The 27,210-nt window shown below is 37.3% G+C and overlaps 1 protein-coding gene across 1 annotated transcript; it reads left to right on the top strand.

Annotated features, from left to right (window-relative positions):
* Positions 1–476: 476 nt before the first annotated feature.
* LOC131431247 (insulin-like growth factor-binding protein complex acid labile subunit) lies at positions 477–24,615 on the top strand. Its single transcript, XM_058596849.1, has 4 exons — positions 477–1,951; positions 2,053–2,610; positions 2,987–3,178; positions 24,228–24,615. Exons 1-4 carry the CDS (start codon positions 1,037–1,039, stop codon positions 24,318–24,320), a joined length of 1,758 nt encoding a protein of 585 aa, XP_058452832.1. The 5' UTR covers positions 477–1,036; the 3' UTR covers positions 24,321–24,615.
* Positions 24,616–27,210: the final 2,595 nt, after the last annotated feature.

Below are 27,210 nucleotides of genomic sequence, written 5' to 3'. Positions count from 1 at the left end.
CAGCTAGTTTTGTGTTCTGCCATAGCTTTGTTTAGTATTGCAGATAAGCGCACCGCTCTGTAGTAGCAGCGATCACAGGTTGCATCATCAAAGTTCGAGTGGATAGACAAATGCATTCTAATGGGTTATTATAAGCGGCATATCAGCCAACGTCGTGTGCAACTTCAGCTAAAGGAACCGGACAAAATACGCAAACATGAGACGTTTCCATAAAATTCGCTCCTATTACTAATTGGAACATTTAAAACACCAAAACGCAATTTCCCTCTTCATTTCGCCATCAAACCCACCGTGTAGAGAGTAGATATCTTCTACAAGGCGGTTTCCCTTCACCGAAGACACCACCATGAATGAAGCTGTGGGCCATCACCAGTACTCCCGCGCGACGGAGGAATCACTGCTGTCGGGAGTGTATAGTTTGACAAAAACAAAGCATTAAAAATAGGCACTTATAAATTATAGTCTCTTATTGTTGGACGGCTCTGTCTTACCGTCTTGCAAGCGGAGAAGAGTGCGCGTGTTTTTTGCGTCAGTCAGTGAAAAGTGCTTCTCACAAGAGTCGTACGAGCTGTCGTCGTCTGGCCGGTCGGGACAGAAGACTACTTAATGAGTTTTCAAGCGTGTTATGGTTTGAAACAGTGATTGTTGGTCTGCTGTTCGAAGAAAAACTAGATGTTTGATTACGACAGAAGACAAAGTTTGGAACCTGATTTTCTGTCACAAGCTCACAAGGGCTGAAAGTCGTCGGGTGAATAATTGTGCCAACAAAGTAGTGAAATTATCACTACCGTAATTCGGACCGGTCCGAAGAGTGAAGACGGGAAAGCGGAACAGTGTAGAATTAATAAGAAGAAAAAAAAAGTAACAGGCAAGCGGGTAATTTTCCAGCTGGCGCATCTCGAATTACGAAAAAGAGAGCTTGTTTTAGTGCTGTTGAATAATTTAAATAAAATTGCAAAAGTTTTATCGCTTTTGCGCGGCGACCGAGGTTTGAGAGTCTCCAATGTAACATAACCTCAAAATTAAAGTTGAGACAATGTTCGGTCGTGTGTTAGTGCGCTGTGTACTGCTGGTTGTACTGAACTTTGTCTTCGGGTTGGGCTTCACGGCTCCTCGCCGACCCGACACTGTTGCTGATATTGAACTGGACGAGGAACAGGACACTGTTTCGCTACAGGCTTGTTTTGAGGAAGACTTAAGGAACATCAGAGCGCACAATCCGAATCCGTTGCATGTCATCATCAATCATTGCTATTTGCAGGAACTGCCGAATGCCATTTTCATTCGCTTTCATGATCTTAAATCGCTTCAAATTTGCGACAGTAGACTAAACCATCTGCAAGATTTTGCCCTTAATGGATTGAGAAATCTTGAAGTTCTAGATTTTTCAAGAAACAATCTGACGACAGTGAAATCATGGAGTGATCATAGTTTGGAAAACCTTCAAAGTCTAGATCTCAGGAGGAATTTACTAAACAAAGTCAATACTCAATCATTCAAACACTATCCGAATCTGACGAAACTGAATCTAGCAGTCAATCAGATCGCCGTAATTCCCGAAGGAACGTTCCAAGTAGCTCCCCATCTGAAATATTTAAATCTTGCCCATAACCTTTTAACGTCGATCGACGAAACCACCCTGAAGGGTCTGACTAAGCTAAACCACGTTTACTTCCATCACAATCAAATAACGTTCGTTGACTTCTTCGCCTTTGTCGGGAATAGTCATTTGAAGACGCTTCAGCTGCAAGAAAACAAAATCAGCGTTCTCGAAACCGATCTCCTTTCCAATTTACCCCGTCTAACCTTCCTGAACATTAGCCATAACCAGTTGGAAATTGTGTCGGAAAATAGTTTCAAGCGTAGTGCCAGCCTTCGTTCGCTAGATATGAGCTATAACCGAATTAAAAATTTCCACGAGGACAGTCTCAAGGGTTTATCTAGCTTAGAGGTAAGTTCCGGTGTCACGTGATTGACAAACTAAACAAAATGTAAATCGTCCCATAAAAGAGCAGCAAATCCTACCGGGAATCTTATCTAATCTAACTGCAGGTCTTCAACGCAAGCCATAACCAGCTCAATCAGCTGAATAAATACATGTTCAAAGATTTCTCGGCCGTTGAAGTGCTCGTTCTTGTCGGCAACCAGCTGGCCTACGTCGAAAACAAACTATTCGAGTATAGTCCCCAGGTGAAGATCCTAAACCTGTCTCGCAATGTCATCGCAGATATTGAACCGGAGATTTTCGAAGACACTATCCGGCTCCATTCACTGGATCTTTCGCAAAACCAACTGGTGGAGGATGCATTCCTGGGGTCACTTCCCCATTTGCAGTGTTTGAACTTGAACCACAATCTGTTCCAACGGTTGAACGTGTCCCTGCTGGGCCACATGGGCCACGTGGAACTTCGTGGAAATCCATGGCGGTGTCAGTTTCTGATTCTGGAACTGATGAAACAGAACCACAATATTCACTACGCGAACAACTACGTTGTCCAATCGGCCGATAGTATTCTGAACACCCATGGAATCGGTTGCACGGATGAAAACGGCAAATCGCGAGATATTATTGTGGTTGAGAGCCCGGCCAAACAGGACTACAGTTCGTTGGTGAGTAATGCTGATGTTTGCAAACAACGTTTTAAACATCAATAAATTAAGCACATCTTATCAGGAGTCTCCGTTGGAGCAATGTACCAAAAATAATTGTTTGAATTTTGATTAAGCCTTCACCATTTGAAATATGTACCTTAGCAGTTCAACTATAACTTTGCTGACCGACAATGGTTATTGACAATTATATTCAAATAAAACCTTTTTGTGAAAATTGAACTGCTAAGGTGCACTATCTATTCCAGTTGAATTGTCATGCACTGGTGAGTCAAAGACGAAACGAAAAAAATAATTATAAAATGATTATGTTTCCTTAGCCCAAATATAGGCTGTTAAATTTAAAATCTCTGCAACCATTTTTTTACTCTCACAGGAATACCACCGCTACCGACTGTTCCACGAAGCCCAGCTGGACACCCGACCGATTCAGGACAACTTCGACACCAAATCCACCATCCTCTGGCTGATGTCCGGGGCGTTCGTGGTGTTCGGTGCGTTCAAACTGATCCAGCTGATCCTGCAGCACTCGGAACATCAGAGCGAAAAGTGGCGTCTGGACCAGCACGTGAGTAGACAGGAAGCGATGAGCGACGATGTCCTTTTGGGTTCACCGAAATCACCCACAAGTGCAGCGTCGGCAACCGCTTCGGAAGGATTCTTCTTTCCGCTCACCCATCCGTCCGCCAAGCGCCAGTACACCCCGTCGATACGCTAATCCAAACCGTTCCGACTCGCTACTAAAACGTACCTGATCCCGGCCAACTCTCCCAGAAAATCAGTGTCATTTTGTTCGTTCTGAGTCTGTTAATGTTATTTATTTAATTTAATTGACGATAAAACATTGATTGTTTCAATTTGTTTCGTTTTTATTTGTTCACCGCTTCCACAGCAGTTTATCCGAAAACGCAAATTTATGTTTTCATTGCTCTTAATGTTTGCATTTGTTTCAGTAAAATTTTGTGTACGTTTGAGGTAAAACAGACTTAACGAAATACTAAGATAAATTCAATAAAATCCACCGGCACAACTTTTTTTATAAAAAAAAAAATTTCAGACAGGTATTTCTATCATGGTGATTATGGTAAAAATTTTAACGTAGAACTACGTTTTTCTTATGAACATGTAGAGAAATCTTGATTTTATAGAATTAAACTAGAACATCTAATGGCTTGCCAAATCGAACATTTGTTGCTTCAAACCAGTTTCATTGGAATCAATCCCAGAATAAGGTTGATACAAAATACAATTTATTTTCTTTTGTCTCAGTAATCAATATTTGGTCATACACTTTATCTTTCGTCTCCGACTCATCATTGCGTAACAGTTTACATTGAACTGTTATGCCACCCAGCAGTTCAACATAAACTGGATACGTAAATGCTTCTTAAATGTATGCATAAAACTGCCTGCGTTTTTCACTTTTAGCAGTGTTAAGGTCTCTATTTACAGTATAAACATCCAAAGAAACAAAGCCATTTCTTTGATATACGAATTTTCTCATAACAATCACTCAACGGACATTATGCGCCACCTTCGGTTCAACAGTATGCTCCGAGTTAAAAATTGTTTTAAAGATTTAGAACGGTTATTTAAACAAAATGTAGCGTTGTGAGGATCAAAAATGTTGGTTTCCACTTGTAATTAATTGATTATGCAATTGATTTCTGATGCGAACAATATCTTCTTTGTCTGCTTTTCTTCTATACCGACATTTCAAGCGGCATATTGCATCATTCAAGCGAAAAACTGCGAATGTGGTCGCTTTGTAAAATGGTTTTATATCAATCATTTCTCATCACTTCTACCAAAATCATTTGCTCATATGTGATTTTATTTTATTTAAAAGATATTTTTTATTCAGGCCTATTTGCGTACTAGCTTTACGTGGCCGATTGAGCCGATTTTTTAAATACATTTTTTTTGAGTTGGATCTTGTTGCCACCCTTTTTCTAGGGGGAGAGGAGCTTTCATTTCCCGGGAGGATTGAGGGGCACTTCGTTCGTGGTTCGTCTCGTCATCACCTTGTTGTACATTGATTGCAAGGGTAAGGGTAAGTTGTTAATTGTAGCTGGTGTACTTTGTTCTATAGGGGATGATGATGGATTCGTTGAATGGTTGGCGGCTTCATTGTTGTTATTGGCTGTCGCAGATGTACTGGGGTTGCTTGGGGTTGGTGTGAAGGAAGCACCGTTGTCCTTTGGTGTAGTTGTCTCCTTGTCCAGTTTATCACATGGCTTACCGTAGCGAACAGCTCTTTGGCAATATTGACATGTGGCCATCTGATTCTCATAGGTAACAAGTGATTTGCACGGGATTCTTGTATACTGATCGAAAGTCACATAAGAAGGTATAGGCCTCTTCAAGTGTATGCGTAATAAACGTACGCCATTTAAAATACAGGGGAAAAAATTCTTCCACTTTTCTTCTTCGATAGAGAGAATCTCTCCGTATTGGGACATAGTTTTGCGAATATAAGAATCGATGACGCTTGAGGGAAGATCATGTACACGCACTTCTATAGCACTATCTTCCATATATACTGGAATGTTGTACTTGATATTTTCATGCTCCAAATAGTGCACATTTTTATTGTCTTTAGCTAATTGAATTGCATCCAACTCTTTATAGAACTGGATATAAACAACATTATTGGTCTCATTGCATTGAAGTAAATACACACGTTTAATGTCAAGGTGCATTTGCTCCTTAAGCAAACTTTCAAGTTCTCGTATCGAAGGTCGAATTTTGCACTGCCTGAAGTCAACAACTATTGTATTCTTTCGTGTCGGCGGTAGCTTCTGTTCGTTTGGTTCACTCATTTCGAGGTCGTTTTATTGTTCACTACACAATACTGTACTTGGTTTCTTCTGTCCCGAACGTAAGCGGTTTTGTTTTATCGACTGACTTGGATGAGATGTGAAACCGAACTGATATGTGATTTTCTTCCGCAATGCTCGAAGCTGACCGAATCAAACAGCAATTGATCTCACAGGCTCAAAATCACTACCAATTTTGTGTATCGATTTTGGTACATGCGATTCATTGATCACTGATAAACTGATCTTTGCAAGATCAGATCAGTAGTAATCTTCAATGGGCAAGATCACAAGTGATCATATTCGATAGTAGCAATGATTCGATGATTTCCTGATCATCATTTTCCTAACCCTGATTGAGAGGTACATTAAGTACTTCTTGTGCACATTAGAAATCTATAATCTTGTTTGTGACGAAAACTTGGGGTTTTGTCCGCAGCTTCAAATACCTTGCAAGATCATAAACTTTGTTGCGAATTTATCTGAAATTATTAATTCGTAATTCGATTTCATAACGTTCCGCCTTCGGCTCATCAGTGCTTAAAGCAGTTCAAATTGAACTGCCTCCTCTGTCTAGCAGTTCAATTTGAACCACTAAGCAGACGCAAAGCTTGCACTATTTATGCAACACTTTAATAATTTCAATAACTTTAAATTGGAACTTGCTAGGTACATTCCCTCGGCCAATCATACTGATTTCATAAATAATGTATAGTAACATAATCCCACTCTGCCGAAAAATAGTCACAGCAATTCAACAATATAAAATGAACAACAACTCAAAACATGATATGTCATGTTTCTGTATAAAACTATACCACGAAAAGAGATTTAGTATCATTCAGTATCATTCCACACCGCAGAGAGCCGAAACAAGGGACGGAAACAAAAGTTTGAATCATTACAAATCTGATCTTTCAGAATAATATAGAAACATATTTCGTAGGAAATGATGCTGTTACGATTGCTAAATTAAAACGAAAATAGGTCCATTACCACACACTGAAAACATCCCTCGTAACGTTTTTGTTGGGCCTCTGTCGGAGCAACACCTCACATACAACCAGGAGAAGTTTAGTCACTGCATGTAGTTCACCTGGGACTTCCTGTATTCAAAGCGGAGGAAAGTTTTCCGCCTTTTAATTTAGATTTATTTCAGTTCCCACAGAACGATTCTGGTGGGACCCAAGGAACGATAAAAGGTACACAGTCATACAGTCGACTTGTGTTAGTAGAGCTTGGAGCCTACCGAGTGGGCGAAAGTTTCATGCTAACGGTGAGCGCTAAAGTAAAAGGGCTCTAATTGGTAGGTTTTTGGGCATGGAAAAGCAGGAACAAAAAGACATATGTTCAATGCAGGAAAGAGATGGAAAGCGTTCCATTCGTCGGTAATCAATTGAAAATAATTTGTTACCTTCTGAAATATGTTTTTTGAAATTTTGAGGATAATAGTCATTTGTAAATTTACATGTCTTTCAAAATGTTTACATTTGTTTTATAATTTAAATAAGTGGATGGAAAAACATGTATTACTTTAAAGTTCTTTATCTTCAAGTCAATTTTCTTATTATTAATATGTGTTGATTCAAAACTACGACCTATCAATTGAATCTTCGAAGCATCCCAATTCAAATATCGTTGTAATTTTTCGATTCATGTAATATTTTTGCCATATTGAAATACATTTGCACGGAAATTTTTTTACTTTGACTCATTTATGTTTTTCTTCATTTTTTTTTATAGTAAAAGAATATTATTTGAAATTTGGGCCTGATATTGCGAAGAAGCAAGAGCACGGCGCACAGGCCCAAGATTTCTTGAAATGTTTCATTATAACAAAATACAAAAGAAAAAATATGATTTTTTGAAAATGTTAAACCCTACGGGCTTCCTATAGTAATAAGTTGTCTCCTTCGATTTTATAGACAAAACACATTAAAGGCGTTTTTCTCGAAAGCAGGTTTTAAAAGTCTGTGTTCATCGTCATTCAAAAACTACTGCACCAATTTTTTGTCCAAATTTTACACACACTTTCTACATCTAAAATATCAGACCCTAACGATTTTCTTTTCGTTGTTTTTCAATGAAAAATTGTAGTTTTGATTTTAAACAACCACCAAAAATTTAAAAATTATCAAACAGAAATGTTGAAAACATCTACTGTATCTAACACATGGGCTGAAAAGTCTAGACCCGGGACACGATTTTTTTGGTTCAAAATTGACTTTAATCATCAACGCAACGTTATTTATCAAGAGCAACGCAATCATTCCAGCGCCGCTCTAACATTTCAATACCACTTTTGTAGAACTATTTATCTTTTGTCTCAAAATAGGCCTCAGTTTCAGCGATAACCTCTTCATTAGTGCGAAATTTCTTACCGGCGAACAGCCAGTAGTCGCTGGGAGACATTACTTTTTCAGCCGGTTGTTGTGCTTTCGGTCGCTTTGGACGAGGTTCACCAGTTGCTATCCACTCAGATGACGATCGTTTTTTCCGGAGTGAAGTGAGTCCATGTTTCATCCATTGTCACATATCGACGAAAAATTTTCGGTTTGTTACGTTTAAACATGGCAACACGTTCTCGTTTTTGGTAAACAGTGAGCAAACGTGGCACCCAATTTGGGCAGAGCTTTCTCATAGTCAAATGCTCATGCAATATAAAGCCAGCACCTTCTTTTGATATCTTTACGATGTCAGCTAACTCACGCAACTTCACTTTTCGATCATTAAAAACGATTTTGTGATCCCACCTCATTTGGACGTCCACTGTGTTCTGCATCGTCGGTGTCTCAACGACCACATTTGAAATCAGCAAACCAATTATTATAATTATTGTTTCTCATGGAACGGAGTCTCTTTAACACTTCTCAAGCCATTGCTTCGCTTGAACGGTATTTTTTCCCATCAAGAAGCAGTGTAAAATTAAAACACGAAATTGTTCTTTGATCCATTGTTCTGAAAATAACAAAAGTAGTGTCACTCTTAGCACAATAACTCACAAACTAATGAATAAACTTATTTCTTTTTGCGATATTCACCTAACCAGAGACCATTTTTTTGTAAAAACAGAAAATGGAAATTATAGAATGATAGTACTCAAGGGGGAGCAAGGTTGTGAATATATAGAACGGAAAGGTGAGACGTGACAGAGGTTCATTTAAGCATTGTGTGTGAGAATGCCGTCGCAAGTAGAAAGTGACAACTTTTGGTAACTTTTCTTTTGCCGGTTCGGATAGTAAATGGTATAAGACCTTTATCACTACTTTCCGACATACCAGAGACTTGGGTGATTCGCATTGTTCAGATGCCTATATTCACATTCTTGCTCTCCCTTGAATACTATCATTCTATAATTTTCATTTTCTGTTTCTACAAAAAAATGGTCTCTGGTTAGGTGAATATCGCAAAAAGAAAAAAGAAATATTGACTACTATACTTAGTCGTTAAAAAAAGCTAATGAATGAAATATCATGAAATTTTAACAGCTATCATTTGAAGGTTAGTATTAACTGACAAAAGGTGACTGCAATAAAACTAGCGCCAGCTATGGGAAAGGCCCGGGACTTTTCAGACCATGTGTTATGCTGGTTTGAGTTGTTGGCTTCTGATTAGTCTGCGCTGTGATACAGTGGACACTAGGGTGGGACGAAATATTGATTTCAGCTCCACCAAACTTTTCCTGTTCCTTTTGGGTCCAATAAGCACCATGCACAATTTTAGCTCGATCGGAGAAACTATATTTTCGCACCCGAGGTTTAAAGTTTGTATGGGATTTAGTATGGAGAAATTCACTTTTTGCAAAAAAAAAATGGCTGGAGATCAACCTGTGAACCTGGCTTGTCACTTTAAAAAAATTCGCATAATAAGCTCATAAGAAACTTTTGTGAAGACATCAAACAACTCAAATCAACCGTTATGGAATAATAAAAGAAAGTCATCATATTACGATCACTAACAGCAGTGGTGCCAGATGTATTAAGGAATGAGCCACTGTTCGGACCTTGTGCCGGTTTTCCTTTAATAACTTTTTCTACAACCGTCGGATTGTTTCTAAAGTTTTCTTCCTACGAAAATAACACATGCACTGATTTTTAGAGTTCATAGGTTGATCTTCAGCCATCTAAATCCCATACAAACTTTAAACCTCGTGCGCGAAAATATAGTTTCTCCGATCGAGCTAAAATTTTGCATGGTGCTTATTGGACCCGAAAGGAACAGGAAAAGTTTAGTGGAGCTGAGATCAATATTTTGTCCCACCCTAGTGGACACCGCAAATCATGATTTTTACTAAGCGTCCTCAAAAATACCTCTTCACCGACTTATTTCTCAATATTTTTCCACGAAAAAAAAAATAACAAAATGTTGTTCGAATGATGCTTTGTATTATGCAAAACGTTTGAATTTGTTTTGTTAAACGATAGTTCTGAAAAAAATCGCAAAGATGATCAAATTTTTGATTTTGTCGGTCCCCAATAAGCAATGCTGCTATCCGGAAATATCGCAAACAATTGCCTGTTAGATACTGCAATAAAGTCAACAAGTTCTCTTGGGAATTCCGTTCTGAAGATCATGAAATAAAAATTAAATTTAACAACAGAATTTAAAAAAATCATTCAAGTTTTTCTGTATTATTTCAGAAGTATTATTATTTTTCGTTTGTCTTAATTTCAAATCAATTCCAATCACGATATGAAGACAATTGAAGAATTCAACGAAATGATTCTTTCGGCGAAATAACCCTTTCGACGATATGACATTCGGAGAAAACAACCCAGACGCAGACGCAAGGTTCGTAATTTATGTAACACTTTAAGGATATATCACGATATTCCATATCCTATCTGATGACTCGGACGTAAACGAGTTAATACTGGCTACTAGACTAGAATTTTATCATTTAGGGGTTTTTTGGTTTGTACAATAAGTACATATTCTGCTTCGAATTCATCGCGTTCCGGTTTCGGCTCATCAGCGCTTAATTATTCGTTGCCCAGCCTCAAAAGATTCTAATTTATTTCTTTTTCATCGCACAGACTTGTGATAAATAACTACAGTCTTAGTCTAGCATAGACGTTTTCAATTTAAAAGTGTCTATTATTTGCAAAATAATGCATTTTGTCTTTATTTCAAATCAATTCCAATCACTATATGAAAACTAGTGAAGAATTTGACGAAATGATTCTTTCGGCGAAATGATATTCATAGAAGTAACTCTTTCGGCGAAATGGCTTTCGACGAAACGGCTCTCAGCGAAATTACGCTGATCCTTAAAGTGTTCATGTCTTCGGTATGTTTTCTTGTTCGAACATGATCTACAGCATTTCTAAAGACATAAATTCTCTATCTCGTATTGTATGCAACACATTTTTTTTTCAACTCACTTGTAGGTGGATTAATGACAACTTTGATTACATTAAAAGAAGTGAACTATTTCAAGCAGAAATCCTTCTGAAGGCATGAAAGCTCCAAAATCAAACCCAGAAGCACAAGTGAAAAACGCATGTTTTAACATGATGAGGAGCACGGTGCAATGTCAAAAAAACAAACGCGAGCACACTTCAGAAACGTGTTTGGACTTTTGGGGTCGAATGGTTACTGGTGATAAATCCTGGATGAGGTAATGAAGTGAAGTTAGCAAGAGATACTTTTCTGAAATTGTCTTTGTATACTGTCCGATTTTTCATTCTTGAACTATTATTTGTTCATTTAGTTTTTTTTTTTGGTTTGTACAATAAATACATATTCGGTTTCAATTTCTTCGAGTTTCGCCCTCGGCTCATCAGTGCATAAAGCAGTTCAAATTGAACTGCCATCTCCAACAAGCAGTTCAATTTAAACCGCAAAGCAGATACAAAGTTCACATTCACATTTATGTGACACATCCTATCTGATGTCTCTGGCGTAAGCGAGTGACGACTGACTACTGGTCGCCGCAGAATTTGAACATTTTGGGTTTTTTAATTTGTACAATAAGTACATATTCTGTTTCGATTTCTTCGCGTTTCGCCTTCGGCTCATCAGTGTTTAAATGCTCGTTGCCAAGCCTCAAAAGATTCTAATTTATTTGTTTTCCAATACATCGCATCGCAGACTTTGACTTTATAACTACAGTCTTAGTCTAACAGAGATATTTTCAATGATACACAAATTGAACTCATTATTTTAGACAATGATAATTATTTCCAAAGGTCATTCAAGAACAACTTCGTTTAGTTGACCGCTCGTGAATTTCCCGCGATTGATAAAAAAAACAGTTGAAATTTCATATTTAATCCATGATACTTGTGGGTGATTCCAGAAATTAACAGCAGAAAAAGTGGAAAATGAGAATCGAGTCGTTCTGATTAAGATGGAACTTTGCATACATAATAACTAACATAAACCATTTATTTTGCAAAGATAGACAGTTTGACTCAATACTGAGTTTAATGTGTGCATTTTTGTCTGAAAATTTCTTCAAATCGTTGTAATTTGGGTACTGCTATTGATAACAAAATTGTGTTGAAGAAGAAGACGTACGTAATCATTCGAGCACTCTAAAAAAATATACGCTGAAAAACAAGTTAAGCACTTTTACGACAATAGCAAAAAAACAGTTGAAAAAAAACACCTCTTCAATTTCTTTTTAAATATTTATATTTTGAACTTTTTTTTTAAATCCACATTTTTTTCATAAATACGTTTATTTCTTAAGGCAGTTTACATAAGTTTTCCTTCGCCGTAACATCACTTTTACATAAAATTCTTATCCTAATATAATTCTAAAATAGTCGCAACGATTTAAATTTATTAAAACAACCTCTTATTACTTAAATATCATCTTAGGTAATTCGTCATTAATTATGAAATCTTCTCGGAAATATTATTTGAACCAAACGATTAACTTCTATAAATTATAAAATAAGCTGTTATTCTCCGACATTTTGTTGATAATTCCATAAACTATTTCGATTTTGTTTGTATCATTACATAATTTCTATTCTAATTTAGCTATTGGTTAAACTCATGGACGCAGCTGGAATCAGAACTAAGTCTTAAAAGGGTCCTTTATTAAATTGAAACTCCAATTTTCTTTATGAAATGATAAAGAACTTTCATGTATGGAAGGTCACGACAAGCAAGAATGTCTCGAACTGGGACATTGGATAGTCTACCTTGGGTAAGCAAAGAATATATTAGTTGAGATCTGACAACACGATACTCCACGCATGTCCAAACGACATGATCAATATCCCGATAACCTTCTCCACAAGCACAATGATTAGTCTCGGAGAGCCCAATTCGAAGGAGATGTGCATCTAACGTGTAGTGATTGGACATGAGTCTGGACATCACACGAATTAAATCTCTACTGATTGAGTGCATCCACCGACCAGATCATCTCTATCCCAAGAAGCTTGCCAGCTGTTGGCGAGATGCGCTATATAATCCGTTGAAATCAATCAGTCTCTCATAAATTTCACCCTCAATAGAACCACGTTTGGCTAAAATATCGGCTCTTTCATTACCAGGAATGGATCAATGAGCCGGGACCCAGACTATTGTGATCTAAAAATTATTATTCAATATGTCGTTCAGACACTGTTTTATTTCACCCAAGAAAAACGGTTCATTTTTGCCAGCAGCGTTTGAGCGAATGGCTTCAATTGCACTCAGACTATCTGTGAAGAGAAAATAATGGTTTGGAGATAATGTGACGATTACACTCAAGCTATAATGAACTGCTGCTAACTCTGCTATATAAACAGATGCAGGTTCTTGAAGCCTGAATGAGACCGAAACATTATTCTTGAACATCCCAAACCCTGCCCCTCTTTCAATTCGCGATCCGTCCGTGTAAAACATTTTCTCAGAGTCAATATGCCTGAACTTACTTGAAAATATTTTTGGGATTTCCGTCGAGCGTAGATTATCCGGGAAAAATCAACATTTGTTTGTAATTTGATCAGTGTGTAAAAAAAGGAACGAAATTTAAGCTGAAATAATTGTTCAGAATTTTTTCGAATTTCATCAAGTTGGTGTGCGAGTAATTTGGATTTTCGCGATGCACAAGCAAAATTGTTCTATAAACTTATCAGCTTTAATCGCTAATCCACGAGCCTACTTAAAGCAGAAAAAGTCTTCTATTAATTGAGAAGCAAACATTATTTTGATTGCCGATTATTTCTCCACCACTTGTTCGAAGTGGAGAAATTGAAAAGAAAACAAACCACATTGAAGTAATGTAGACATCATGGCAAATATAAAAAAAACTCTTCATTCCGTTCGTTTCCAGACGCATATATCTTTTCGATTCTGACTAAAACTCAATAATTTCTTTCCGAATGGTGAATAACTAGATTAATTTGCTTGGGTGCGCCTATTGAAAGAGAAGCCGTTGGGTCTACCGAGCGCTCTTCAAAAAGGATGCGAAAGTTTTCCGTTTTTTGGTCGGTGTGTTCGATTTTTCCGTTCAACTCATTTATTTCACATCCGTGCCAAATAGTTTTTGCTATTACAAGGGTTCCCTGGTGAGTTTTTTCTCCATTCCACAGCCGACCGTTCCACTCGAAGGGGCTGGATAAGTGTAAAGGCCAGAATGCCTTCCTTTAATTGAGGACGATTCTTCGGAATAGAGGAACCGGAAAACTTTTCTCTCAAATTGGTTTACCGCTTTCTCCACTGACCATGGGAAACTTTCCGTTTGGCAGATTGTTGAACTAATTAGTCTGCTGATAGTAGCCGGTGTTAGATATTTCCGGACCGGTTTCCTACTCATACATTGTAACGTTGATCTCAACTTGATTTTTTTGTGTTGAAAGTTTCGTGTAATTTCCGTTGTAATGATCTATTACTTTACTTAAAAACTAGGATAACCACCAGCCGGGCTGCTGGAATTCTGCCGGGCCGCAGTACGACCGGCCATTCCAGAAAATTCATATAATTTAATTTGTTATGGCGTAAGTAGTCATTATCTTGTTATTCAATTATTTTAATTCAATACCCTACGAAAACTGTTTTTTGTTACAATCATACCACTTGGTAGGACAAGGTTTTATGAATCGAACAAAATGTTATTTACTTAAGAAGCTTGATGCAAATTATCCCTTTTGGCGATAATGAATGCGTGCGCAGAATTGGACCCAACTCATAAAATACAAATTAAACTTAGGGGAAAAATTAAGATTTCCGTTAGAACCGCTCAAAACATAAATTCTTCTGGCTTATATGCTGTTTATAGTTACGTATGTTTCGTCTATCTTTCTATTCTTGAATCTATAGACATTGTACATTCGTCATGTTTTATGTCATGTCGTCAATACTATTGTGTGTTGCTACGCCAAAGCTCTTCTTACAGTGGTTTTAAAAGGTAATCTCTGAAGCTCTGCTCAGAAAAAGCTCTAACACAACAGGTTACCTAGATAAGCACGATTTGATAAAAACAATACGAGCTTCGTTTTTAAGTAAATAAACTTTTTATTTCATTTGTTCCGTTCTCCATTATATTCTACTGCAGTTCAACGTGACATTTCTGAGATCCATTTAATTGTACGACAAGGAGCGTATTTTTGATCCTACAGCTTCAGCACAGACTGTTTGTCAAGTCGCTCCCAGGCACGTTCCCAGAGGGGAAGTCCGAGCGGAATTCAGATACTTTTATTGAGTTATTTTGCATACTTTTTACACAGAAGTTTCTAACTTATTCTAACTTTTTATTTAAAAAAACAGAAAAACTTCGAAAACGAACAAAAAAAACCTTTCCTAATCCACCTAGTGGTGTAATGATGCCTTTCTCATATTACTTATATTCTCAAAAACATCACTAGAAGATTCCGTCAAGTTACTTTTTTGGAACTTGAATAAAATCTAAAACTTTCTCCAATATGAACTACCATTACCTTTTCAATTTGGAAACAGTTATGTCAAGTTAATACAGATTCAAATATGGCAACTCAAGCCCTTGGCAGCTTAGAGCTTAAGCAGTGTGCCTTAAAAAATATATTATTGAAAAAAAAGTGGCAACCCTGCACGTTATACAAAATTGAACTAAGTAAGCTGGGTGCCAGAGGGTGGCGTTTTCTTTTTCCTTACGGGCACGTACCGATGCGTACCGGTTTTGCATAATTTTGAATGACAGTTTGAAAGTTTTTATACTCATTGCCCTATAATTTCGGAACCGGAAGTCGGATCTGGATGAAATTGCACAGTAACTTTTAAAAAACTGAGAGCTTCAATTTAAATCATGTTTCGTGAAAATCGGTTTAACCGTTACTGAGAAATCGAAGTGAGTTCCAGTTTTGGAGCTTTTCTTTACTTCCGGAAGCGGAAGCCGAGGGCTAGTGGTCCCAAAGTAGGTTTATATATCCACTAACTAACAAATTTGCTAACTAGATAAATTTAGTGGTATGTTCAATGAAAATGTGCACCTCGTTTCGTCATCACTTGTGAAAAAATATTCATGGTATTTAAATTTTTCACAAATCACCCTGTAGACCTTTTGTTTGCATCTTAGTTTGTGAAAATCGTTTAAACATTTTCCGAGATAATAAAGTGCGCATTTTCATAGATTTGCACATATTTCCTTGTAATTCCGAAAGTCGGATCGAGATAAAATACACTCACTCTCACATACACACACACACGCACATATATATATATATATATATATATATATATATATATATATATATATATATATATATATATATATATATATATATATATATATATATATATATATATATATATATATATATATATATATATATATATATATATATATATATATATATGCTCAATCCGTCGAGCTAAGTCGAACGGTATATGACATTCGGCTCTCCGGGCCTCGGTTAAAAAGTCGGTTTTAACAGTGATTGCATAACCTTTCTATACGAGAAAGGCAAAAAAAGTTTGATGCTGAGTTATGAGGCTGATGCTCCTTCAAAATATATCCTGAAATAGCGGTTCCTTGAGTTTCGTGGTAGTCGAAACTGCCGATGCTCAGCGAAAGAACTGTGTGTAAAATTAAAAAAAATGAAACTGAACGCAAACGCTATAGTTCAAAATTCAGCATGTTGGATAGATATTCTGCTGTTGGGTGCCAAGCGTGCTAATTTGGGACTTAAAAGACGAACGCGAACGCAATTTGGAAGCGTGTTTGGCTATGCTGGTGCAGATTCGGATTGATTTTTTGGGTCGGATTGTACTGTTTATAAAACCTAGATCTTTTACTATTCGTCAAATAACCGAATAATTACACCTGATTCTGTCTCCTTCTACTATAATCTGTTTCAATACCTCAAGTCATCTCTGAGAAATTGATGTGAGTTTTGTTTTTGAATTACGGAATGACCTACAAACTAAGAAGATATTTTTCGTTCTCCACGAATCGAAGTAAGGGAGATATCTCGGACTTCCTCTTAAAATCTATCACAAGTCTTGTGGATTTTCGTACTCTAGAAATGGACATTTGGAGGGTCTTAGATATGTGCGACTGAAATGGCATGACAGTAAATGTTAAGAAATGTAATACTCGCTCGGTCAGTCACAAATTATATTTAAATGTTTAATAATGATAGTTCCAGTGGAAAAGATTAAAGTGTCTGTTAAAAACGGCGGTAAAAGGCGCACCGGATATTATGTTCAAAATCATGTACAATCAATTTCCAAAAAGTGTACGGCTTAGCTACTACTACTAGAGATACAAAAATTCGTCCAAGATATGAAAAAAGTCTTTTCCTTAACGTTAAAATAAGCGATTCCATGAAACAACCTTTAAAGTTAGTTTCATGAAAAAAGTAAAAAATTATTTAAAAAATTTGAATAAATCAAACTTGGGCCTATTTTTTTCTTTTTTTTTTAATTGAAAAAACATGTCTTAGGGGTTTAACTCAATCTTGGCAAAGTTTCAAAGTGGAAAGATTAATACTTTCGGAGCAGTGAATTTTTCAATCACGACCCGCACGCGCGGAGCGTACCGCACATGCCGTGCCACTGAACGAATCTTAACTTTGACAGTTTATTGTTAGCAACGTTTCAGCTAAGATCGCGGTGTAAAAATGAATTCAAAAATCCAAATTCGTTGCTGTAATCCATTTAACTTTAAAACTCATGTTAGTAAAAATCATTCGTTGCGTCGGGTTTCTTCTTCCCTTCTCGAAAAATTCGATTTTTTGCAAGCAAATGATGTTTTGTGTGCACCGTGTGTTACGAAAGTAGGGAATCTCGTGGAAAAAAAGAATTATTGCGATTCCGGGAACAAAAAGTAAAAACTAATTGTTTTATTAAACTTTGGATGTTGAAATCATAAATATTCTTATTTTACAGAAAACATTATTTGCTTGCAAAAAATCGAATTTCTCAAGAAAAGAAGATGAAACCCGACGAAACGAATGTTTTTGATGTTTGTGAACATGAGTCTTAAAGTTAAATGGATTGCAGCAACGAATTTGGATATTTGAATTCATCTTTACACCGCGACCTTAGCTGAAACGTTACTAACAAAAAACTGTCAAAGTTAGAATTCGTTCAGTGGCACGGCATGTGTCGACAAGTTAAGCCCGTATCCGAGCGAGTTAAAGCTTCTTTTTTCAATAAAAAAAATAGGCTCCATTTTTTTAAACAATTTTTAACTTTTTTCATGAAACTAACTTTAAAGGTTGTTTTATGGAATCGCTTATTTTAAATCTAACGAAAAGACGCACATTTTATGTCTTAGACGAATTTTTGTAGCTCTATTAGATTTTGCAGTGTAGGCTGTTGAAAAAAGGCTCTTTTTTGTTAACGCGAAACTAATACGCGAATACGTGTCGAATATTTTCGAGTTCTTTACCGAAAGAAAAGACGAACGTAAAAACCTGTTTTAATCCACCTAGTGGTGTAATGATGCCTTTCTCATATCAATCATACTATCATATATAATACTGTGGTATTCTTCAACATTATTTTTCTTCGATTCTTAAAAGAATAATCGAAATAGATTTGTTTGACCGTCTACTGATAAAAATTATCAATTGGAAAAGATTTGAGGTCGATTTAGAAAACTTTTTACGGTTTTTCGCTCTTTTCAGTGATGGTATAAAATTTTTAACACACTTTACCCTATATTTCCGGATCCGGAAGTCAGATCCGGATAAAATTCAGGAATTACGTATGGGACCACAGGAACTTTCATTTGAACCTAAGTTTGTGAAAATCGGTCGCGCCATCTATGAGAAAAGTTAGAACACATATTTTCATTTTTTTGCACATTTTACCCCATAAAGTTAGTGCAAAAAACGTTACATACACACACTCACTCACTCACACACACACACACACACACACACACACACACACACACACACACACACACACACACACACACACACACACACACACACACACACACACACACACACACACACACACACACACACACACACACACACACACACACACACACACACACACACACACACAACACACACAGACATTTTGCGTACTCGACGAACTGAGTCGAATGGTATATGACACTCGGCCCTCCGGGCCTCGGTTCAAAAGTCGGTTTTCACAGTGATTGCATAACCTTTCTATATGAGAAGGCAAAAAATAGTTAGATTAAAAAAGTTTTGGGTGGCTGATTTTGTGTGGAATGCCCCATATATATGAATGGATGTAAGTTTGTATGTTTGTAACGACATCTGGAACTACTGAACGGATTGTCACCAAGCTTAGCACAGATACTTCTTGAATTTCAGTGATGGTCATAGGGATATTTTTTAGGGGAGAGAGCGTATCAAGTGTCAGGGGATCATGGAAAAATGCATATAACTCCACAAGAATCGATACGATCTGAAGACCATAAAAAACATTTTGCATACCTTAGATATGACTATACGAGGGGTGGATGTAGCAAGTGCCTTTAAAAAGGGGGATCCAATGTTTAAAATGGCATAACTCCGGAACTACTGAACGAATTGCCACCAAGCTTTGCACAGATACTTCTTGCTCTTCTGAGATGGTCATAAGGTTATTTCAATGGGAAAGGGAGCGTAGTAAGTGTAATTAACAGGGGGATCATGGAAAAATTTGCTAATTTGACGAGAATTGATACTTTTTAAAGACCACATATACATTTTGCATACCTTAGATATGATAATATAGGGAGTGGATGTGACAAGTACATTTAAAAAGAGGGGAGTAATGTTTGTAACGACACTACTCAAAAACTATTGATCGGATTCCTAACAAACTTGGCACTGGTAGTTCTTGTTCTTCAGAGATGGTCATAAGGGTATTTTCGTAGGGGAGAGTGCGTATCAAGTATCATTAAGAGAGGTGTCATGACAAAATTTATCTAATTTGACGGAGCGATACTTTTTGAAGATCATACATACTTTTTGTAAAATGTGAATATGGTCCTAAGGGCTTTTGGGGAAGTTGATATAACTAGTGTCTTCAGACAAGGTGATTTAATAATTCGAATTTTGCGAAATCGACATTCTTTTTAACGAAAGGGTAAACTTTGTAACAAGTGCCTCTAAAAAGGGGTATTTATTAAAAAATATATTTTATTTGTCGACAAACGAGGAAGGCCGGATTCAGACAAGGAGATAGAGGCTTAAAAATCATTTCACATCACAGCACAGATACTTTCTACACTACTCAGAGGGCAGAGAGCTGTAGTAAGTTCACTAACAAAAGGGGAGTTCAATGTAAAATTTATTCGACGAGAAACGATACTGCTTGACTAATACAGATACTGCTTCCACATCAAAATAAATAATAGGATTATTCTGACGGAGAGGGAGTGTAGCAAGTGCCCCAAGCATGGGAAGTGTAAGGTAAATTTGATCAAATTTTATGAAATAATAGTACTACTTAACGAGTACAGCATATTTCTAGCAACTAAACGAGAATCACAAAAATATTCACAAGAAGGAGGGGGAATAAGTATTATTAACAAAGGGAGGTAACATTGGTCTGAATCGACGAAGAAATCATACAATCAATGTGCATTTTTTATGTAAATTGAGAAAAGTGTCGACCCAAGGTGATGAAAATAAGTTTACGACAACATTTGTATTAACTAAATCGTTATTCTATAGTACGGATGTAGTTATGATGATAAATAGCCTTTCGTTATAAAATAACCATTATCACTAAATTTAGCGATTACGTGGAAATAATTTTGTCATAAGAATTTTCATAACGAAGAAGGAGTAGCAAGTGTTTAAAACCATGAAAGCCTAAGGTATTGTAGGTCGGATTTGACGAAGAACGTTAATTCAAATACTTTACAAGCCTATATACTTTTTGGAACTCAGAGGTTACCAAGAAAGTATTTATAGAGAGAAAGATATTTTGAATGTTCCTAGCAAAAGGAATCAAACATTAATCTGACCCGATTTACGGAGAATCCCACGAAAATTTTGATTATTGTGAGATCTGAGATGGGGCGTTGGTCGTGCGCAATCTGAACATGTACGGAGTATTGAGTTGGATTGGGTTGCCGTCTAAGATGTGTTTCACCACGATCTGAGTATTTCATACGAAGGGCAATTTCTAGAATTTTTTTTTCGGCCTTGCATTCAAGATACATTTCCGAGCAACACCGGGCAATTCAGCTAGTAAGTAGATTAAAATGTATAGCTTCTGATCACATAGGGAATTAGATGCCACAATTTGAGAGCTACGAGTTTTTACTAACTTGTAAATTACCAACTAGGAATAGAATCAAACCGCTATTTAGTTAACAAGTGTTAGATATTCAAATTTTATTCGATAAACTGATAATATTAGACTACAACAACAGAATATTATTCTCAACATTTGCTATTTAGCCATTGAAGACTAGCTGGCGCACCTTCTTGCAAACGTTCCTCATTAAATTCCGTACTGACTTATTGGCGACAAGTTTTGACACTTTTTTCCAATCTTTTTCGAACTGTTGAATGGTTTCGGCTGCCGAGACATGTTTTCTAAGATGCGCCTTCGTTAATGCCCAAAATTCCTCAATTGGTCGAAATTGTGGGTAATTTGGTGGATTCATGTCTTTTGGGACGAAAGTGATATTTTTGGTAGTATACAATTCTACCTTTGATTTCGAGTAGTGGCAAGAAGCAAGATCTTGCCAAAAGACAACAGGATCCTTGTGGCTTCGAATTATGGGTAGAAGTCGTTTTTGTAAACATTCCTTGATGTATATTTCGGAGTTCATTGAAGCAGTGGTGATGAAAGGGTTCGAAATCTTACCACAGCTACAAATTGCTTGCCAGACCATAGCTATCTTACTTAATTTTTCGACTTCAGTCGATGTCTCGGACTGATTTAACACTTGCCCTTCTCGCACCGTATAATATTGTGGTCCCGGCAAGGATTTGTAATCGAGTTTCACGTAGGTTTCGTCGTCCATAATTATGCAGTTCAAATTTCCAGCAAGAATCGTATTGTACAGCTTTCGAACCCTCGGCCTGTTCGATGCTTCTTGTTTCGGACTACGTTTTGGTTGTTTCTGCTTCTTATAGGTTCGAAGATTCAAACGTTTTTTAGCACGAAGAACATTTGACTTCGAAGTGCCCACTTTTTTGGCCGCATTCCGAACTGAAACCTCCTTCTTTTGCTCGAACGCCTTCAGTATATGATTATCCAATTGAGGGTTAGCAGGTCCTTTTTTTCGACCCGTTTTCGGTTTATCATCAAAGGTGTTATCCTCACCGAACTTCCTGATTGCATTTCGCACGGCTTTTTCACTTACTCCTTCCATTTTTGCTATCTTTCTCAGAGACAGTCCGCGTTCTGTGCACCATTTGTACATAATTTTTCGACGTTGTTCTGCTGAAAGTCCACGCATTTCGAAACAAACTAATGAAAACGAATAAACAACTGCACAAGTGGTTAGTGAAGAGTGTAAACAACAGGAAGCGGCCATAAAAATTGACAGATTCTGAACCATTGCGAAATGGCAGCGGTTTTTGGTTGCGTCCATACTTTCAGGAACAGTGTTTATGAATAAAAGTTGAAAATAGCAACTATCTTCAACCGCAGGACCCTTTTTCCCTAGGAAAATTGCCACCGAGCCAACGATGTATTCGAAGTGATATCAATTTCGCGGTAAATGGAAATGTAACGATTTCCTCATCCTGCTAAAATTTTATGTCTTAACAACGGCTATCATGCGCAATCTGGTTAATAAAAACAATATGTATATGTACAGGGTGATTTTTTAAGAGCTTGAGAACTTTTTTAAACAATAAAACGCATAAAATTTGCAAAATCTCATCGATTCTTTATTTTAAACGTTAGATTGGTACATGACATTTACTTTTTGAAGATAATTTCATTTAAATGTTGACCGCGGCTGCGTCTTAGGTGGTCCATTCGGAAAATCCGCTTTTTTATCGACAAATTTTGTTCAGCGATGAGGCTCATTTCTGGTTGAATGGCTACGTAAATAAGCAAAATTGCCGCATTTGGAGTGAAGAGCAACCAGAAGCCGTTCAAGAACTGCCCATGCATCCCGAAAAATGCACTGTTTGGTGTGGTTTGTACGCTGGTGGAATCATTGGACCGTATTTTTTCAAAGATGCTGTTGGACGCAACGTTACAGTGAATGGCGATCGCTATCGTTCGATGCTAACAAACTTTTTGTTGCCAAAAATGGAAGAACTGAACTTGGTTGACATGTGGTTTCAACAAGATGGCGCTACATGCCACACAGCTCGCGATTCTATGGCCATTTTGAGGGAAAACTTCGGAGAACAATTCATCTCAAGAAATGGACCGGTAAGTTGGCCACCAAGATCATGCGATTTGACGCCTTTAGACTATTTTTTGTGGGGCTACGTCAAGTCTAAAGTCTACAGAAATAAGCCAGTAACTATTCCAGCTTTGGAAGACAACATTTCCGAAGAAATTCGGGCTATTCCGGCCGAAATGCTCGAAAAAGTTGCCCAAAATTGGACTTTCCGAATGGACCACCTAAGACGCAGCCGCGGTCAACATTTAAATGAAATTATCTTCAAAAAGTAAATGTCATGTACCAATCTAACGTTTAAAATAAAGAACCGATGAGATTTTGCAAATTTTATGCGTTTTATTGTTTAAAAAAGTTCTCAAGCTCTTAAAAAATCACCCTATAGTAAACCTTAACACCCGTCACCATGTGCAAACTAAATTTGTTAAGCTAGTCATTTATCCACTTTCTTGTTAAAAAATAAAAAAAAACACCTACAAAAAAATCCCCAACCACCCTACCCTCACCCCCCCTCCCCTCTGCCAGCCCCATGATGGTAATCCCCGGTGCTGCAATTTCCGCACTCCACAAAAACAACACTTAAATCCACTGAAATTGCTCTTCTCTTGCTCTTTATTCCACCCGGCTGACCAAACAATACACCCCCGGAACACAACCCGGTGCGGCCACCTTTCCGAAACTAACACGGTGTCAACAACGGTGTTTCTTTTGCACATTTCGCCGTTTGGTCCGAATACACGGCACGGTGGACCGTTGCCAACGACCGACATGAAACCCCATTTGGTCCCGGTCGTATTCGATGGGGTTGACGACGATGCTGTTTCGGAATCTGGCTGCACACTTTCATTTCGTCGTTGTCATCATGTCAACAATAACTACTTGCGGTGCCTGCGATGTCTCCTTTCACCGGTACTCAAAACAAACGGGAACATCTACGGCCGTTCGAACGTTTGCAAACGTTCGGTGTGCAACATTATTATTACCGTATTTGCGCGGATCCTGTTGGGTGCTGGATGCTGCGTACCCGCGATGATCCGCAAACATTCACATCTACCATCACCAACCAACCAACCAACCAGATGGAGTGTAACGAAGCCGGCGAAATTGATGACGACGCTGTCGGGAGGCTGATTTTCCCAGCGTCAGCCACGGCGGATGCCACCAAACAATGAGGTGCCGGATTGTGGGCCTGCTCACAGTAGGAGGTAAATCGATTTTTTTTTGTTTATTCGAACATTCGCCATGGCCGCTGCCTACGCCGGAGTAGGTCATTTGTTGGCATTATTTAGATACAATTTTACTGAATTAATTTGGATTATGGCGGCTGGAACGTGGAATAGTAGTTTATTCTTCTCGCAGGATGCAGATTTATGGTGCATGGTTGCTATTGATAGAGGAAAATTACTTCATGGATATAATTTAGTTGCGCGGAGTAAAATAAATTGAACTGATTTAATGCGGATTAAATTTCGTTTTTTTTTGCGTGTGGTGTTTTTATTCAGTACATGTCGGAAGTATTTCAATTGACAATTTAATTGTTCTATTCTCTGCATTGAATTAGTAGAAGATAAACTCATTTGCAAACATAATGCTGTAATTATTTATGTCATGAAACCGGATGATATTACAGGAATTTTTGAATAACAATAAGCTGTTCTACAATGCACCACACGATTTCACTGAAATATCTGTAGAAGGAGGCCCCAGACATCGTTCACAAGAAAGGTATAAGTATATAGAATATAAGGATGTTATGGTGTATCACCTACTGAACGTAAGTACGACGACTCATTTGGCATTTCCATACGTTTCGTAGAGTTGTTGTTTTGAAAAGATAACGACAACGTCTGTATATTGCTTTTAGTAAGTGATAAGACCGTTTAATAATTTTTGTAATCAAATGTATTTCAATTCTTAAGCGAAGAAGTTTGTTTCATTTAGGTTTTCCTGTTTTTATAAGGTTTTCCAGTTCAAATTCATTTTCGGCATTCTATCTTGTTGGTATGTGCTACCCAAATCGACTTCGCTTTCGAGCACAATTTTTATCAGATAAATGAAAAATTATTGAACCAGTTTTGGAACTCATCCAAGTGCCCGTACAATTTTAACTATATACTGAAACCTCTATTTACGCGAATTTAATTTACGTGAATTTAATTTACGCGACTTTTTTCGATGATCGCGTAAAAAAGGTTTTTGCATAATGAAGAAAATCTCAATTTATATGCACATACAAAACAATCTAACATGCTTCAGGAAATTGAATATTGTAAAATGTACATTAATGAATTGTTTAGTTTCAAAGAACCTAAATAAGATCGTGGGCATCCAAGAATTATCTGGAAAGCAAATATTGTATATAATCACTTTTATATGACTATTAAGTGCGGTATGTACTCGTAGTACTATTTACAGAAAATTGACATAATGTGATAAGCCCTGTAGAAGAACTTGCTCATCCAAAATCTTTTCGGAAAAGGCCTTAAAGTCTACCATGCTGTCTACTTAAGGTTTACCGATATTCCAGCCAAAAATTACCTGAAGTTCAGGCCTTTAGATCTAACAGTGTAACAAAGTGCATAAACGACCTTATCGTTCTCGGTTCATATTCGTGATGCCCCATGCGATCAATAGGACAATTATGATTGCTCTAGGCCATCCAAAAACTGCCTGGAGTTGTAGCTCTACGACTATGAACAGCATTGAAAAATTATACATAAGCTACTGGATGTTCGTGTAGATCTTAAGACCTGTTCTCACTGAAGTTCTTGGATGACTATGAATGTTCCGAGAAAAGGTCAAATTACACTAGTAAGCAGTATGTAGCTCTAAGACTATGAGAAGCATTCAAAAACTATACATAGACTACTGAATGCTCGAGTAGATCGTAAGACCTGGTTTACCGAAGTTGTTGGATGAATGGGAACCCACCTGGAACAGCTATAAAAAGACAAGCAAGCAATGTGTAGCTCAAAAAGTTTGAACCACAAACAAAACAGGCATTAGCCGTTGTAGTTCTTGCTGTGACACAGTGTGGTCCCTAAGGACAATACTCCAAGTAGTTCTTGGATCTTGGAACATCTCTTAAGTCTTTCCATAGTCTCAGAACATATTCAGACGGCCCTCAGGTGCTAAAGCATCGGACGTAGTAGGATTGTTCATGTTATTTACACTAAAATCAAATCAAATTTGAAAAACCGCGAAAAAATCAAATTTTTTTTACGCGAAAAATTTGAAATAACGAAACGTTTCATTTAATTTACGCAAAATTTTATTTACGGACCCCCGGCTCTGCGCGTAAATTGAGGTTCCAGTGCGCTAGAAGTATCTGCGACTGTAGTCAACTTAAACGTTGTTTTATGAGTGGGAATGTGATGCAGATATTTAGTTTCAGAAAGCTTATAGAATTAGGCAGTAGCTGGGTGAGAATACAGGACCCTAATTATTCTTCTTTTACATCAATGATATATAGGTAACTTGAAACTCAACGAAACTCCGAGAATTTTTTCCAATAACAAAGCTTCATTCCATTCGAATGTCATATAATACTACATGGAATGAGAAGTCCTGGGCCTACAAAAAAAAGTACCATTTTCTTACCGTGAAAACTTTTTTTATTTTTCAGTATAATCTCCATCTAGCTTCAGCATGTTGATGCCCTTTGAAAAAGAACAGATTTGTCAAGGCCTTCAGAATAAGCTTCCGTTTCTGCAATGACCTCAGCATTCGACGAAAATTTCTTTTCCTGGAGAAACCTTTTCAGGTTTGGAAATATATAATAGTCGCTGGGGGCCAAGTCTGGATAATGCGGGGGATGGGGGACCAATCCGAACTGCAAATCATTCAATTTCACCGTTGCTTTTATGCATAGTGCGTCTTTTTCCATAACTTGATGAAAACTAGAACTCGTCTGACACGATCAGCTATTGTTCAAACACTAGTATATAGAGACTTGTTCTCAACAAGAATATACACGGTTCGAAACTATTCACGTCTTTTCTGTGAGAGGCCCGGAACTTTTCATTCCATGTAGTAATATTCAACTGTAGTATAGACTCAAAG

Source organism: Malaya genurostris, chromosome 2, assembly GCF_030247185.1.
Source record: "Malaya genurostris strain Urasoe2022 chromosome 2, Malgen_1.1, whole genome shotgun sequence".
Classification (NCBI taxonomy): Eukaryota; Metazoa; Arthropoda; class Insecta; order Diptera; family Culicidae; genus Malaya; species Malaya genurostris.
Note: the sequence above shows the minus strand (reverse complement) of the source record. Positions and strands in the feature narration are given on the sequence as shown.